The sequence below is a fragment of the Saccostrea cucullata genome, unplaced genomic scaffold, assembly GCF_032062105.1.
Source record: "Saccostrea cucullata isolate Sc308-1 unplaced genomic scaffold, CSIRO_AGI_Scuc_v1 ctg530, whole genome shotgun sequence".
In the NCBI taxonomy this organism is placed as follows: Eukaryota; Metazoa; Mollusca; class Bivalvia; order Ostreida; family Ostreidae; genus Saccostrea; species Saccostrea cuccullata.
This window is the reverse complement of record NW_026934319.1, coordinates 42247-59980: the sequence shown is the minus strand read 5'-3', so window position 1 is coordinate 59980 and position 17734 is coordinate 42247. Positions and strand designations below refer to the sequence as shown.

The 17734-nt window shown below is 34.0% G+C and overlaps 1 protein-coding gene across 1 annotated transcript in view; it reads right to left on the bottom strand.

Moving 5' to 3' along the window:
• LOC134240475 (CD109 antigen-like) overlaps positions 1–17734 on the bottom strand; it is a 55744-nt gene that overhangs the window by 22463 nt on the left and 15547 nt on the right. The window contains exons 7-10 of the mRNA XM_062722558.1: positions 16264–16440; positions 12131–12212; positions 10701–10857; positions 5208–5291 (exon numbers count right to left, since the gene is read on the bottom strand). Of these exons, the coding sequence (XP_062578542.1) occupies positions 5208–5291; positions 10701–10857; positions 12131–12212; positions 16264–16440 (500 nt within the window). The remainder of the gene's footprint in view (positions 1–5207; positions 5292–10700; positions 10858–12130; positions 12213–16263; positions 16441–17734) is intronic.

Sequence of the window (17734 nt, the reverse complement as noted above, 5' to 3'; positions counted from 1 at the left end):
GATTTACAGTTAATATTTTCAGTTTAAATTATCAAAATACTTTATTAGTTTGAGTTAGAAAAAGGTTAATATCACTTTCCTCAGTTTGATACAGAATGTTTATGTTTGATCAAAACAATTTCTGCACTTTTTAATATGCGTAGATTTAATTCATGTGTTATCACCACGGCTTCCGTTTTAAGGGCACTGACAGTAATCTCGAAGACGTTGCACGTGACCCCGTCTAAAATGAGTTCCATAACGAAAACTTGAAAAAAGTTCATTATAATTTAGTTTTACTTTGAACGAAATCTAATATTCAAAATAAGATTACTTTATCATTACATTTACTTACATTTCAAATTATGAAAATTAGATCAATTTAGGAGAAAATGACATGAACTATTTGTGGCGGATGTTTATGCATGTTTTCTGTTGAATATCATCGGAGTAAATCGTTTGACATAGTAGCCTCGCTTTCGGCTCTATATAATAAACACAGATTACTGCGCATGTTAAATGCGTGATGACCATGGCAGATTGAACATTATGATAGTTTAACTCCCAAAAACTGGTGTAAATCAAATATGGATTCTTAAAAAAAATTCCAAGAGCTTTTGGAAAATGTAACTACTCTAATATTGAATAGATATCCGAGTTTCTCCTTAAGAATAATTATCTAAATAATTACATGTATGCATACAATCTTTCGCGACAGGTCTGCTAAAGATTCCAATGGGCATATTAATTGTAATTTTTCATTAGCCGATCGGTTTTTATTATCCCCTCGCCTAACTTGTTGCTGAGGGGATATAGCATCGCAGCTGTGCGTATGTGTGTGTTAATGTGTCCGTTACAGCTTGTGGGTAAGATTTAAGGGGTTCTCTACGACGCCACAACATGGCGTACTTCCGTTGAAAAGCCATTTAATTTGATCCAAAATGATCTGATTCAAATTCACTGAACACTGTTAAATTACCGGGTATAACACAACATGCGATATTGTGGAAGGAATGTACATGGTATCACACGAGGCTACGGGAGTGCCCAGTTTGTATCCCTTCTTTTAACACGAATTGTTTGTCAATTTATTCAGTTTCTACTTACATTGTATCTCATTATAAAAAAAAATATATTTACAAACTTATGAAAATAAATATAGTTTTAAGTAATGAAAAAAAAATTGATGTAAAAAACCATGCCTTGTCTACATGCTATTTCAATATTATGTTTCAAATCTCCATAAACTCCGAGATTTCTTTTTCTTAAGAAAAAAAAAACATATATGCTTTCCAGAGTGATACACCCCTCAAAAATGCAAATTAAAAAAGATAAGGTTTAAGTATCATCCTCCAATCTACTTCAGGATACTCCATTCACGATTTGCATACAATGTACACCCGAATATTTGGTTATACCCGATGAAATTTAAGTTCATTAAATCACCAAAACGCTTCGACAGTAAGTGGAATTTTTTATGACTCAAACGTTTGATCAATATTGATTATCAGCTGTTTGTATGGAAAACGTGCAGATTTGCAACGAAGTATGACTTTTTCACAGGAGTTTCTTTTTCCCGCTTTTGACCATTTACATGTCATGTTATCTCCAATACAGGGTAATACATACAGGTTGGATAAAAACGGTAGGTAAATTAAGGATATCCGATCCTCAGCCAGGAAGGATAACTCCAGAAATTAATATTAAATTTGAAATGCATCAAAATGAAGCTTGAAAATAAAATTTTATCATGCAACAATTTTTATTTTATTCATCATTAAAAGATTCTAAATTTTGGAAGTCACAAAAAAGGTCTTATAAAAGTTGACATTTGTACCCTATAAGGGAAAAATAAATAATACAGTTTAAAAGAAATAAGATTTTCTTGAATCAAGCCCTAGATACCAATGCTTATTTGCATTATATGAAATAAGAAGTGATTTGTGGTGTCTTGCAATGATTGCAAATGCCTTTTACACTATGTGTTCTAGAATACGTATAATACGAATAAGTAAAAAAATCCTGACAATTTCTCTGAATGCCTGGATACCTATTGTTTTTTAATCTAATATATATTTTGTGATTAATTTGCAATGAGAAAATGCATTGCTGATATTCTAATTCGCTTTTTCTGCAAAAATATCGGAAATCTGACAATTTTCCCTATATTTATTATATATGTAATATGATTAACTTTTAATCTCTAACTTTAAAGAAATATTGCGGATAAATTTACATAACTTTTTGGATTCAGGGATATTTTTATGAGTATTTTTGATTACTTAACTGCTAATTTTATAAACCTGAGGATCGGACTACCATAAGCTTTCTTCTCAATAAATACGTATATTTTTCTTTGACTGGAAACGTGATGGTTTTCGCATAACTTTTTAAAAAACAACACATTACGAACTTCTTTCGATGTCCTTGTTTGGTATCTTTTTTTCAATACCGGTGCAAGTTTCAACCACTTAGCATCGTTTTTGAAAGAGGGGCCGCCAGAATTTTTTTTAATTACTGAAGAAGTTGACAAGCACCCCCCCCCCGAAAAAACCCCCCAAAAGTTTCAAGAAGTCGAAAATCCTATTTCTTGGGAGTGAGTGGGGGTGGGGGTGGGGGTTGGGGGGTTGGGTGGGAGTGGGGGTTTGCTTGTCAACTTTTTCCAATACCAACTTCTTCCAGTACCAATTTTTTAAACCTACAATTCTACATTTTCCTTACATCACAAAAAGTTGGGGGGTGGTTGGCAACCAACCTTTCAATGAACATTTCCTACAGTTTAAGTAATGTTGAGAAAAAAGTGGGAGGGCACCCCCCCTCCCCTGTTGCTACGTGCCTGAGTTTAAGAAGAATTAAATTGAAGTATAATATATAGAAATATAGTTCCTAGGTATTTGAACCCACTCTTGAAACGGATCTTTCACGCCTGAATTTTTGTGATGTTTAAAATTATTTTTTTCAATTTCGTTCAATTTCTTTCTCTCATCATTTCAATCCTATTATACTATATACAATGTATATATTCAGATATTGGAGGAAATCTAACCAGCTTTTCTTAAGAAAATGCTGTTTTAGTATTTCTTTTGTCTGTTTTTGAAAATATTTAATTAAAATTATGCAGAATTTATGCATAACTTTCTTGGTTTTCATTTCAATATTTTGTAACGTTGGAAATTTAAAGTACTAGGCTTTTAAAAGTATAGAAATAAAGGGTTTTAACAAAATAAATCAAATATTTGAAATACCGGTATTTCCAAAAATTAAAGTGAAATACTTTGGAAGCTAATTTTATTAGATATTACGAGGGGTTATCAAAAAGTTCGTGGACTTGGGCTATAAAATTAGTACTATGCAGTCTGTGCTTTCAAAATTTATATGGAACATAAGACAACAAAAAATAAAGAAATGTTGAAAATCTTACCTTGATACGTTCATTCTTTCCCAAATTATTATAAAATAAAAACGACATTATACATGTATGATCACCCGGCGTTTTATGAGTCCGACAACGTCATTGTTTTTTCAATGTCCTCTTCTTCTACCTCATGTACTTTTTTGGATGAGATTCCCTGGAGCTGAGTAAGGACTTAAACCCGCCTTGTTTATATGACTTTACAATGTCATGAACAGCGGCTTTCAATGAATATAATATTCCAAATGGATTTATACATTGGGAGAGATCCTCGCTTGATTGTGCCAGTATACTTTGCTTTTACGAGTTCAATACCTACAACATATGATCAACGTCATTTTTTGACGCGATTGATTTTTCACACTTTTACTACAAATCGACATTAACTGTGTATCCCTTTTTCTCTGTGAATCTATTTTGACATTAAAAGACAAGTATTCTGGATGCATATTATTTCTCTGTAGCCAGTTTAAACATTTCTTAGGTCTATATAATTTTTTTCAGGGGCAAAATTTGATAGAATGTTGAAAAAAGGAACCCTTCCCCCTTTTGACGTCATTTTCAAGGCCTCATTTAGTTGGACATTCCATGTAAAATTTACGATAAAATTTTATAGAACTTCCAGAATGAAGTGAAAATTTCATATTTTATGGAACAATTGTGTCCCAAAATATACCTGAATTAACGAGAATATTGGATGTCAAATGTTCATATCAAAAGAAGTTTTTCTCAGCTACACATAGGTCGCAAAAACGTCGTGTTCGAGATTGCGCCGCCTGAACATACCATTGCTTACAAAAACATTACTAATTTATTGAAAAATAAAGTTTATGATTGATGGTTTATTTTTCAGATAGAAAAGATGATGCTAACTAGATATTTAAAAATTCATTGATGTGCCTAAAGCGGTTTTAATTTGATGGCGCTAATCCACGAACTTTTTGATAACCCCTCGTAAACCTGTTATGTATTCTTAAGGCGCACGAAATTCCTAAAAGCTATTAAGATCGATATTTCCCATGTTTCAGAGACCTCTCAAAACCGGTATATTGTCATTTTTTTTATTACGTCGGCGTGTCAGAGACCTCTCAAAACCGGTATATTGTCATTGTTTATTCCTTCGGCGGGTATTCTCAGAGGTTATGCATATTGCATGGCATTTGTTTTGCACTTCAAGACAATTCAATTACAGCTTAATACAAGCCTGTAGCAACAGATTTCTATGTCGAGGAGATTGAGGGGGTGTGGTCGAAAAAAATCAATGTACTACATAGCTGTGTTACACGTGTACCATCAGATCTATTTTTTTCAATGATAGATTTCTTCCATATAAAAGCAGAACAGATGTCAAGCCCCAGCCGTTATGGGTTATATGTATCAAAAGAAACTTTTTAAAATGTTAAAACTATACGCCAATCAGAGATAAAGTTTATCAATTTCGTTATGAAAGTACTGTGAGTGAAAGCAGGCAGAATATTTGAGGAAATGTGAACGAACCTATAGCTACATGAATATTCACTAAACCTAGAAATTTTCTTTAACTGAATTTAGGTTAGAAATACATGCATATGATCCACGTATTAGTCCTTTTTAAAGGACAGCAACTTGTTGTATCTTCATGTACCTCCATCTTGAGAATATTTCTTTGGAATGGAGACAATGCATTTACCGATGAAGTTCCTGCCGCAAAGGAATGCTCCGCTTAGCGGTGCTCTTGTTATTATTTGTAGCAGAATTTTTACAGAAAAAAACGTAAATTTTTTTTATCCCTATTATTACTTGATCAAGGATATTTTACATAAAATGAAAACAATACCCTATATTCCCTGATATCTTTGTTTTCTAACAGAGTCAGTAAGACGTATGCTGTGATGGTAGCGCGACTAGCTCTTACTCCTCCCTGTAAAAAGAGTAAAAAAAACTGTAAGTATGAATACATCAACAAAGACGTTTTTAATAACAAATTTCCACAGGTGTCTGTTTACAACATTGAATTAATTCTTGAAGCGCTCATAATTCCTGAAAGCTATAAAGATCGACACAAGTTTCATATGTCTGGGCGGCGCCGTTTTTGAAGGATAGCTAGATTCAATATGGCGGCCAAATTTTTTACAATATATATGGACACGGCAATGCAATGTCGGATAGATTATCTTCTGATTTCAGAGGATAACACAGGTTATTTTCAAACGTCTCGTGCCTACCTTTAATCAAAAAGTGCATGCAAACAGCAGAGTACAATTAAATAAAAATTCAAACATTAAACTATCAATTGCATGTGGCGATTTGAGATTCTATGTCTAGAATTTTTACAATACGCTTTTTGTAATGGCACTTCTTGCGTTCCATTTCTACTTAATGTTTCTTGTTATTTTGTATAATTTTTAGGTCACCTGAGTAAACCAATTTCAACCAAATTTGGCACAAAGCATCTATGGGTGAAGGGGAACAAAAATTATGAATTTCATGATCCCTGCCCCCCTGGGGCCTGAGGGGCCACTAAACCACTAAAAGGGGTTCTAGTACTAGGGCGGGGCTAAATAAGTATATAGTGAAAATGCATTATTTCTCTGAAAATCTTCTTCTCTGCTCCTGGGTATTAAATAAACCAACTAAGTACATAGTTATGATGAGCAAGAGTGCCTCTACCAAAATTGTGAATTTTATGGCCCCAGGGTCAGGGGTTCTGGTGTTAGGGTGGGGTTCTATTGATTATATACATGTATAGTGAAAATACATGATTTCTTTGAAAATCTTCTTCTCTGCCCCTGGGTATTAAATAAACTAAGTGCATAGTTATGATGAGCAAGAGTGCCTCAACCAAAATTTTGAATTTTATGGCCCCAGAGTCAAGGGTTCTGGTGTTGGGGGGGGGGGGCTCTATTGATAATATAGTGAAAATACATGAATTCTTTGAAAATCTTCTTCTCTGCTCCTAGGTATTAAATAAACTAAGTGCATAGCTATGATGAGCAAGAGTGCCCCAACCAAAATTGTGAATTTTATGGTCCCAGGTTGAGGGGTTCTGGTGTTAGGGTGGGGGACTATTGATTATATAGTAAAAATACATGAATTCTTTGAAAATCTTCTTCTATGCTCCTAGGTATTAAATAAACTAACTAAGTGCATAGTTATGATAAGAAAGAGCGCTTTTACCAAAATTGTGAATTTTATGGTCCCAGGGTGAGGGGTTCTGGTGTTAGGGCATGGCTCGTTTGATTATATATTGAAAATACATGAATTCTTTGAAAATCTTCTTCTCTGCTCCTAGGAATTAAATAAACTAAGTAAGTACATTGTTATGATGAGCAAGAATGCCTGTTCTAAAATTATGAATTTTATGGCCCCAGGGTCAGGGGTTTTGGTGTTAGGGCGGGACTTTATTGATTATATAGTGAAAATACATTAAAACTTTGAAAATTTTCTTCTCTGTCTCTGGGTATGAAGCAGATGAACTACCTATATAGTTATGATGAGCAAGGGCCCTGATCTTGCAGAATTGTGAATTTCAAGGCCCCAGGGTCAGGGGTGGGGGGAAGAGGGCTCTACAGTACTTATATACTGAAAATGAATTAATTGTTTGAAATCTGCTCCTTTGTATTTATAAAAAATTTATTTATTTTTGATAGGCAATTTTAAGGGTGCCTTTTTAAAATTTGTGCAATGTGTGGACCTAGGGTCAGGGGTTTATGTCACAGTGTTTGGGGCATTACTGATTAGTTGGAATGCATTTTTGTTCCCTTACCCTGCATATGGGTATTCAGTAACCAAGCTAAGCAACTGCTAAGTGTATTGTTATGATGATCAATGGTGCCTCTTTCAAAATTGTGAATGCCATATAGCATCTGGCTTAAAACATGAATCAAATTCAATAACTTGAAAGTTGTTGCATAATTTTTCCCTATCAGTACAAATAAAAAGGCACTAAAATGCTCAAACAATACATGTACATTAATAATATTACTTTCATATTTTCTTTTAAATTAGAGAAAAAGGACACACAAAAGAAAACGTACTTTAAAGACAAAATACACTCTGTCTGATAATTTAAGGGTGCTCTAAACACTGCACACTTTATTGGGTAGTTTTATACAGTTGAGTGATCTGTCCTTAGATGTAAGCTTAAAGAAATTGTTATTTGCCGTTAATCACATAATATTAGAACATTAGAACATTTTTAGCATTATATAAGACCAAGAGTAAGAATTGTAATTAATTATTTTCATCAGTTTTCCCAATGTAAGTAAACAACAGTGATTTCTGATCAGAAATAATCCATTGTCTTTGAACATTTTTCCTGCTCAAACAAGGCATGTACCCTATGTTCTAAATGTACGAAAAAGTCTCAATATGCATATCTTTATATGATATATTTTTCTCAGATCTAGAGTCGAAAAAAACATTGTCTGTTAGTTTTTATAGCTTCTTTAAGCAAAAAAATAATTTAAAGATAAAATAAATGATTATAATATATGATAAAATAAATAATATTAAATAAATGAATTATCAAGAAAAATATATCAAAAAAGATAAATCAAGAAAAAAGCACCGCTGTGCAGCATCCAAACTTCCGCCAGGGTCTCGATGGGCCTCGACGGGGAGTATGCATCCGCAGCATATATATTTCCACGGACAACGTTTTCAGTCAGATAAGTTTTGACAACGGGGTAGACGATATTGAATTAAAGTCAGTCTTAATTAATAAGGAGGACGGTTTAACCTTGCTGTACATGGAGATTGATCCTAATTTATTTCAGGGGTCTTAAAATCTCAGTCTATAATTTTAGATACACATACATGATACAGGCGATAGAGACAGTTGAAATGCGACATTAAAACTAAGTGAAAGAGATGAACGGCAGTCGTCAGCGATAAAGATATAAAATAAAATAAAAAAGGGGCTAAATTGGACCTGAATGAGATTGCACAAGAAGAGAGGAAAGGGGAGGGTGCGAATTTCACCTTATGTATACTGCGTTCGAGACCCCATTGACTTTACTTTATTTGAAGGGGACACAATAAAAGCAGGGAAAGCAAAGAGATTTTCAGGAATTTATCCAACATATACGTATAACTTTGAATTTTCGTTTTCGTTTGGATCGAAAAATAATATGTAGATTCTGTGTGGAATATTTTTTTGAAGTGATTGAGAGATTTTGACATTATACATTGCTAGGGGAATATTTCTCCAAAATTTATAATAGGGGTTAAAAATCAGCATTTATATTTGTACGTGTTTTTGATAAATTGAATCAGATTTATTTTTAGACCGTGCTGTATTTTAGATGCAAAACAGTTGGCTAAATACAATGTTCAGTATACAAGGCTAGTATTGAACGGAAAATAGCTTGGCCCACTGTAGTCAGAACAACAAACTTAAAAATAACCCGACCGCTATCGTGTCACTTAATGAAATACTAATTAAACTGAATTTTTCAAAAACATGTTTTTCAAAATTTTTGTAATGTTAACACATAATTATGGTACAGGGAAGGGTGTTTAACTAAGCTTTATCCTGAATACCATTTATTGAAAGCAAATTACCAAAATTGTTATACTGATTTAATACCTAGATTAACAAACATCTTATATATGAAATTGAACCTTTTATTTGTTTTGTTGATAAATCAGCGTACGGTTCATAAACTGAGAAATGCAAGAGATGTTGTTATTTTTTTTGGTTTAGACTGCCCTTTGTTTTGAAAAGTCCGGTAGGTGCGACACCTCTTTCCTCTATTTTTTTTTATATATTCGATCAGTGCTTACTATTAGTTCAAGATATATTACTGTAGTCAGCGGCGACTCACACAAAATGTTCCGACGAAATTGTTCCATCATGACAAGTATAGATACATCATTGTTCATGATAAGAAAAATATTGTGTACAATGTATGCCATAAGTTAAAGTAACCAAAAATAACGTCAAAATGTTTTTAGTAAGTCACATTCACCCCGAAATGCAAATAAAAAATATCAATATTCCTACGCTTGCTCCCCCTCAGTCCTTATTTAACATGTTTGATAACAGAGAATATCTAGGTCATTCTTCGATTGATATCTTTTCACTGATGAATTGATAATATTGTATCAACAATTGTATAAGTTCATGTTTATTTGTCCGTTAATTATCATACAATTGCCTCTTAAAGAAAAAAAAATTATTCTGTGTGTATTATTAAATGACGGAAGTTTTTAATTCCTGGTCGGATTCTGCTCGTGTGTAGACTGCACTATAGGGAGCGTAATCATAAAATGTGTAGCAAATTTCTAAACTGAAAACCGGGATTGTTTAATTTTTATTAATCAGAATTCGTATTCATATGATCTAATAAAGAAAATAAGTTTTTTCTGCCATGATAACTTCTCGGCAAAACATAACGTGTTTCTCCGAGCTCGCAAGATGCGTTTGACAACTCCATCGCACGTGTGTACGTATAGACCAAGACAACTGATCTTGCAGACACAGGTATGTGTACTGTTTGTTAAGAGACTGGGTGACCGTAATGCTACGGACTCAAGAAATTTACACCAGTTCCATGACAGTGCATTTAAAAAAAAAGTTATTAAACACTGTTAAAAATATTAAATCTAAAAGTCGAATATGTTTGGATATGGGGTAACTCGTATTTATTCTTGTTAGAGGATAAAATCTATTCTCCAAAAACAGAGGCCGCCTAGACCTGTTTCAGTGACCTCTCAACACCGGTATATTACAGCGGGTATTCTCAGATGTTATGCATATTGCATGCAACTGTGAGATATACATAGGTAGGTAAATTACTGAAACTTATAGTATACGTGACATGTTTCTGTTAGGAATAAGGGAAACTGCACAATTGGATTTGCATGTTATGCCCCCACCACCTCCCGTTGCTATGTACTTCGATGATTTGGTTAAAAAATAATTAGCTCTGTAATATATTTTATTTCCTTTTTCCTTATTTTAAACCTAATTAGATGATTTATCTTCATTAATGGATGAGACTGTATAAAACAAAGCCCCGTGTCACAGCAGGTGTGGCACGATAAAGATCCCTCCCTGCTCAAAGGCCATAAGTGCCGAGCATAGGCCTAAATTTGCAGCCCTTCACCGGCAATAGTGACGTCTCCATATCAGTGAAATATTCTGGAGAGGGACGTTAAACAGTATACAATCAATTAATCAATCACTCTTGAGAATATTTCTCTGGTATGGAGACATTGCATTTACCGATGAAGTTCCTGTCGCGAGGGGATGCTCCGCGTAGCAGTGCTCTTGTTTATTGTTGATTCCAGTCAACAAACTGTAAACCAATAATGTTACATTTACCTGCATTTGATAGTGAATAACATAGCCATGTTCTCGAAAAGAGCCGTCAATATTTTGTTTTTCCATTAGCCAGTCAATGCCACGTGTAAATATATTTCTGTCAACGGGTACAAAAGAATCAGCTTGATGGAAGCACAAAAGCACAAAGGAAGTCAACCTGAAAGTAAAATATTAGAGCTTATACAGTAAACTGGGAAGAAGAAATGACACTGTTGGTTAATTTACATTGACTTCAGTGTACATGCCAAATTTAGCGAAAATCTACACTGTTGTTACATGTGTTTTAGGGACTGTCTCAAAAGGCATGTATGTGCATTTACTTTATGGTTTCATGGTAAAGTGCCAATTTTTCGCAATCCATAGCAAATCGTAAGGCTAATTGTTCTTGCGAAGAAGATATATTTCAATGTAAAACTTGAATTCCCTATTGCAGCGCCGCCCTACCCTCGGGGGTCATGATTGGAACAATTTTGAATTTATACTACCCCAGAATACTTCAACACAAGTTTCAGCTTTTATGCTCATTGGTTCTTGAGAAGAAGATTTTAAAAGATTTTTCCTCTATATTTCAAAGTAAAACTTGGATTCCCTATAATTGTGACCCCGCCTTAATACCGGGGGTCATGATTAAAACAATTTAGATTCTACATTATCCCAGAATGCTTCCACATACTGTAAATCGTTTTAATTCCACGGTGTTAAAATTTCACGATATCCCAAAACGTACAAATTGCGATGGTTTTAATTTCACGCTGCAAGAAATTAATTTAAATTTTCTATTAGCATTTTAACGTTTTTAACAACTAATAATAGCAATCATGATAGGTTTAATTTCGCTGAAAAATTATAAATCGCGAACATAGCGAAATTAAGACCATCGTGATTATTTGCTAATCTACAGTATGTTTCAGCTTTTCTAGCCCTGTGGTTCTTAAGAAGAAGACTTTTTAATTAACCCCATTTATTTCTGTCTGTTCTTGATTATCTCCGGATCCCCTTGTTAGGAGACTTGACCCTTCATTTTAAGAATATAATTTCCCCTCACGCAAGAATGCTTGGTACTAAGTTTTGTCAAAATTGGCCCAGTGGTTCTTGTTAAGAAGTTGAAAATGTGAAAAATTTACAGACGGATAGACGGACAACGGGTGATCAGAAAAGCTCACTTGAGTTTTCAGCTCAGTTGAGCTAAATCACGTTTCCTCAAAACATGATTCACTGGTGTAAGTAGGACCAAAATAGGTTATGACAGTTTTACAATACTTGAAAATCATTAAAAAGACCTCTTGCCTTAATATTTTTTCCCATATTTGTATGTATTTTTGTTCAATTCTCGGAGAAGAAATGGAAAATTAATTTTCTTTATATCATCACTAATCTTTTTGGTAACTGAACCTTTAAATTGTATCTTGATTGATACGTAAAGGTCATACCATGTGCTTCCATGTCTGTCCCGATTTCCCCATACACTGAATGAACCATCAGGCTTTTGATATCGCAATTCATTGTCTATGCCTTTTGAAAAAAGAAAATTATTTATCAAATACAATAACTTTCAGGGTAAACAATTGTGAAAAAAATTATTGCTCAGCAGCAATTTTTTTTTATAAATGTACCTCATCTGAACCTAAAGACTGATTAAAGGGCCATGTGCAAGTTTTAAAAAATTTTATGGACATTTGCATAGTTATTAAAAAGCAAAGTAAACAGAATATAAAATCTATTGATGAATATGCAAAGTCTGTATTTCTATGCGTTCTTTGAAGCACCAAACTGCACGCGAGATGATATCGTAAGTTCCTCCTAAATGTCACGATGCGCCTAAATTCAGAACAAGATGGAGCTATACGAGTTTATTTTTTTTAAAAAGTGATTTAGACGACATAACTTTATCACAAACATGTAAAGCTACTGATAATGAAGAGTGTGCATTAGAAGGAATAACAACATATTAAGTTCCGGAGATTTTAATTTCTCTTCGAAGAACAAGAAGATGTTAAAACTGAGTCACCCCCAGAACACGTCTGTCTTGTTTACTAGGTTAAATTGCAAGACATATAACTGATAAGGAAATAATCTTCTTTAGGAAGATCAGGAGTGTAAGAATACAGAGGTAAACACGAGGTGGGCATTTGGCGTTTGGAGTAAATGGCGAGAGGAGAGAAATAAACTTTCGTCGAATACCGGTAATAAGTTTATTCCTGAAATTTCTGCAATGGAGGCTAATAACATGGACTATTAGTTGCAGAGGTTTGTAGTTGAGGTTCGTTAACAACGGGGGGATGAATTCACAATTGTTACATTATCTTATGTGTGTTTTCCTGCGACATTTGCGTGATATTAAAATATTTACAAACTAACTTTCTTGACCCTAATGACGATAGATTTGCACGGACACGTAAAAAAACTCGATGCCCAAATGAAAAGACTCGTAGCCCTTGGGATAGGAACGACGTACTGTGCGACAGACCGACCCAATACTGCCAGAACAAGAGGACATTTTGTGGTAAAAAGATGGACTGGGGCAAAATTCTGCAAATTCCTTACATATCACAGTTTTTTTCTATGCCTGTAAAGTGTTTGGACTTCGTAGATGTGATGAATATCGTCAGCTCATGTGCAAACAGTTCAGACTTGGATCTTAAGCGCATGCAGAGGAAATTAATTAAGACAAATGCAGATGAGCAACAAAAACATACAAGAAATCTGTCAGCCAATGCTCACTAGTAATACCCTCGCTCTTATATGAATATACAATATCATGTTAATAAATGTTACGGGTATATGCACGGAAAGTTGGAATTTTATATCAGATTCATAAAAAATAGGTCCCACCATATTGCAAACTGCTGAGAAAACTGAGACGAAATTTGTTAATTTATAAAATGGACAGATGGACAGACAAGCAGGAAATTGACATTGGATATGAACAAAAATACATCCCATCATAAAGCATGTCTCATGAAAGAGTGCGCTAAAATGTCAAGCATCTGCTAAGAGTAGTTGATGAGAAAACTGTGACAAAAATGTATAATGTATGAAACATGTATAAAATGGACAGACGCACATACAAACAGGAAGTTAACATAAGATTTAAACAAGAATAAATCCCACCATATGGTATGCCTCAGAGACGATTGTGTTAAAATTTCAAGCATCTGCAATGAGTATTTGCTTTGAAAACTGTGACAAAAATGTAATGTGTGAAACTTGTATGAATGGACAGATGCACGGACGAACAGGAAGTTGTCATTAAAGAACTTTATTCGGTAGTAACCAATATTTGCCCCCTAAAACAAACTTTGATGGAGGTATATTTAATGAAGTTCTTAAACAGGGGAGTGTATGCTGACTTCAAAGCACTGAATATTTTCATAAGTAATGACGTCATATGTACGTAATGACGTCACAAACATGACGTAAATTTAAGGTTTTTTTATGAATTCTACAGAAAAATGTACATATTTCGTCGATATTTTGAGAAAAAGTAACCGAGCGCATGTGTGTTCAGGATCAATATTTTGATATAGTGCGTAGAATGATAATATCAATGAAATATGTAAATATTGTTCCTGAACAAACTTGCGCTCTATAAATTTTAGAGCTAAAATTGTTGAAATTTTGTCCATTTTGTCCTCTTTCTGAAAAATAATGCAAAATCCGACAAGTTTGTGACGTCATAAAAACAAAAATTGTGAATAAACTGCTTTGAAACTATAATATGTTCTGTTAATTTATATTTCTAATACAATTTATTGAATTCAGCACATTTCAGGAAGTTTTCAAAATTTGACTTTGGTGGGGGCAAGTATATGCAATATACCGCATATAGTTCTTTAAAGAAAAATCAATCAATCCCACCATATGGCATGCGTCAGAGAAGAATGTGTTAACATTTCAAGCATCTGCAATGAGTAGTTGCTGAGAAAACTGTAACGAAAATTTGTTATGCATGAAACATGTATGAATCGGACAGACTCACTGACAAACAGGAAGTTGACATCAGATTTGAACCATATGGTATGCCTCAGAGAAGATTGTGTTAAAATATCAAGTATCTGCGATGAGCAGTTGCTGAGAAAAGTGCCACGAAAATTTGTTATGTACATGTATAAAACGGACAGATGCACGGATAAACAGGAAGTTGACATCGGATTTTAACAAAATTGAATCCCACCATATGGCATGCCTCAGAGAAGATTGCGTCAACATATCAAGCATTGCAAATGAGTAGTTGCTTTGAAAACTTCGACGAAAATTTATGACAGACGGACAGACAGACAGCTAGACGGACGGACGGACGGACGGACACACGTCCATAGATCTACAAATCACAGGTTTTGGATCGAAGTCAAACGTAGTTTTCCATCATAATATTACTGTTACCCTTTTACAGGGGATCGAAGACCTTTTAGAATTTAGAATTTTTGATTTGTATCTGAAAACAAGTTGAAAAAGGACTTGAAAAATAAGAGAAACTCGACATCATTGAAAAACTTAATGACCCCATACCATTGGTCTCTCCAATCGTCGTTGACCCTAAACTCGATAAACCATGAGAAATTAGAGTGTGTGTATATATGCAAAAAGAGAAAAAAGCGATTATACAACGTGAACGCCAGGTCACACTAACGACATGGATTTTGGTCTCAATGGACCTACAGTGTTCTCCAAACTCAATGTAAATGCTGAATATCATCAGCTGGAATAACACCCAGATTCTTGGAATATCACAACATTCCAATAGCGACGAGGATGGGATAAGACCATCATGGCAAGAAGCTAATGGAGAGGCAGAACGATTAATGGAGACAATTGGGAAGGCAATACCTACATGTACATAGAAGCCTGAAACAAGAATTGCACTGTTTTCTGTACAACTGAGAAAAGCAACCGGTTGTTTAAGAGGCAGTTTTACTGATAAGGGAACTGTGCATCTTAAACGTATTTGTTGAGACAGAAATAATGGCCCGAACAGGTCATGGTCCGGAGAAAACTGTCTGAAAGTACAGAGATCGGCTGATAAAATACTTGAAACGGTTAATTAGTTCCGTATAGGATCCTCCCACTTCAAAGATGATCAAACTTGAACCACCGCCTTGTTCTTTAAATGCCGCCAAGCCGAAGAAGACGAACCAATGTGAAATGTTCTAATAATTCTACTTTTCGAAGCACAGCAAGCCCTGGAGTGATTTCTCGGAAATAACTGAAGAAGCCCTTTTTCAAAATTGTCAGTTTTTTTTTCAATTTTAATTGAATTTGAATAAATCCTGTATTTTTTTGTTTGTTTTATGCAATTTTCTAAATTGATCAACTTGAACATATATTAAATATATGCAGACACAGCTCTGTTTAGGTTGTTTAACCTAAAAAGGGTATTTGAAATTTCATAATTGGGAAGTTATTGTACAGTACAGTTGAAGTTATAGTAGGCTGGAGTTAGCCAAAGTTTTCTATCTGATTTAAAATAGGGCTTCCATCAAAGTAAAAAGAAAACTTTTAATAATGTAATGAAAACGCACAAGTCCTACAACCCAGCGTAGATATCAAATGGAAAAATAATTACCTCTGTTGATGTTTGTGACAATTCTAGTTTTCACACCTGCTGACAACTGATTTGTTGACCTTAGATAATGGATCACGTAAATATTGGGCGCAAGAAACATCATAGTCTGTTCTCCGCATCCACAAGGACGTCGGATTAAATGACCAAGTCCACTTATAGTTGGTGCCATAATGTCTCCTGAGAAAACAAGTTGAAAGTTTCAACGCTGCTTAAGAGGTATATTAAAATACAGCTGTTCGTTTGGACGAATTAATTTAGATGACTTAAATTTGTTTTGATATTTGGACAAATCAGAAATTCGATCGAACGAATAAGATATTTGGACAAATTAGAAATTCGTTTAGATAATGGTAAGAAAAATGAAAGATAGATTTTTGGTCGGAAAATTAATAGAAATTCGTTCGTATTAATGAAATTTTTTTTGATATTGATTTGAACAGTTTCGGGAATTTATTATTTGTCTGAAAAAATTTCATATTCGTCCGAAAAAATGTCTTCCTCGCCCAAAGACATCTAATTCGTCCGAATTATTATTTTTTTGTTACCTGGTAGAAATTACATCTTTTACTTTCGAGACTTGAAATTGTAAATTTGCGAAAGTAGTTCAACGAAATTAATTTTTTTGCCACAGTAAGAGGATGTGATACTAATAAATTACGTTTAATATTTAAGGCATTGACAATATCATGACATTTATGCTGTAGATTAATGTAATGCCATAAATAAAAAAAAAATCCTGCTGTACAAGCAATCTAAAAGTTATTAATAGTATACGCTTAAATCTTAAAATGGATAACGATATAAATGTAACGCACTCTATAACAAATCTTTAATGAATCGTTAAATTGTGCATTATCATAAAAGTGTAATCTTAAGCATGGACTAGCAGTTACAATCTAGAGTATCTTCCGAGCATAAACCAACTTACCCGGTAAAGGTAGCTATATATATGAGGTATAAAGAGTTTTTTTTTCTAAATTGAAAAAAAAAATTACATGGTAGTGATATTATTGTTGTTTGCAGCTAACTATAATATTTCACGTTATGTCACGATCTTTTTCGTCAGATTCATCCAGCGTAAATAATTCACGTGATTGGTCAACTCAAATTATCAACATTGACACGGAAATAGTCTGTTGCACGAGCAACCAATCAGGGATAAGAAGAAAGTTCCAGTCGTAAAGCTTGCGGTTAGGAGGCGTGTACAATTTACCTTGAGCGCAGTTGTCAACTAGATCGTGACGTAACGTGAAACTTTACAGTTAGCTGCGAGCAATAATAGTATCAAAAGCAGGGATTTTAAAAGTAATAGCAAGCATTTCCACGATTTTATCCTACCATTCTACCTTTACTGAGTGTTAAATTTGGTACTAAAATGAAAGAAATATCACTGTGATAAGCAAATTAAAAAATGCACTTAATTGCTGTTATTTTTCTATTTTTTCCTCCTATGGCTTGATTAAACTGCTTT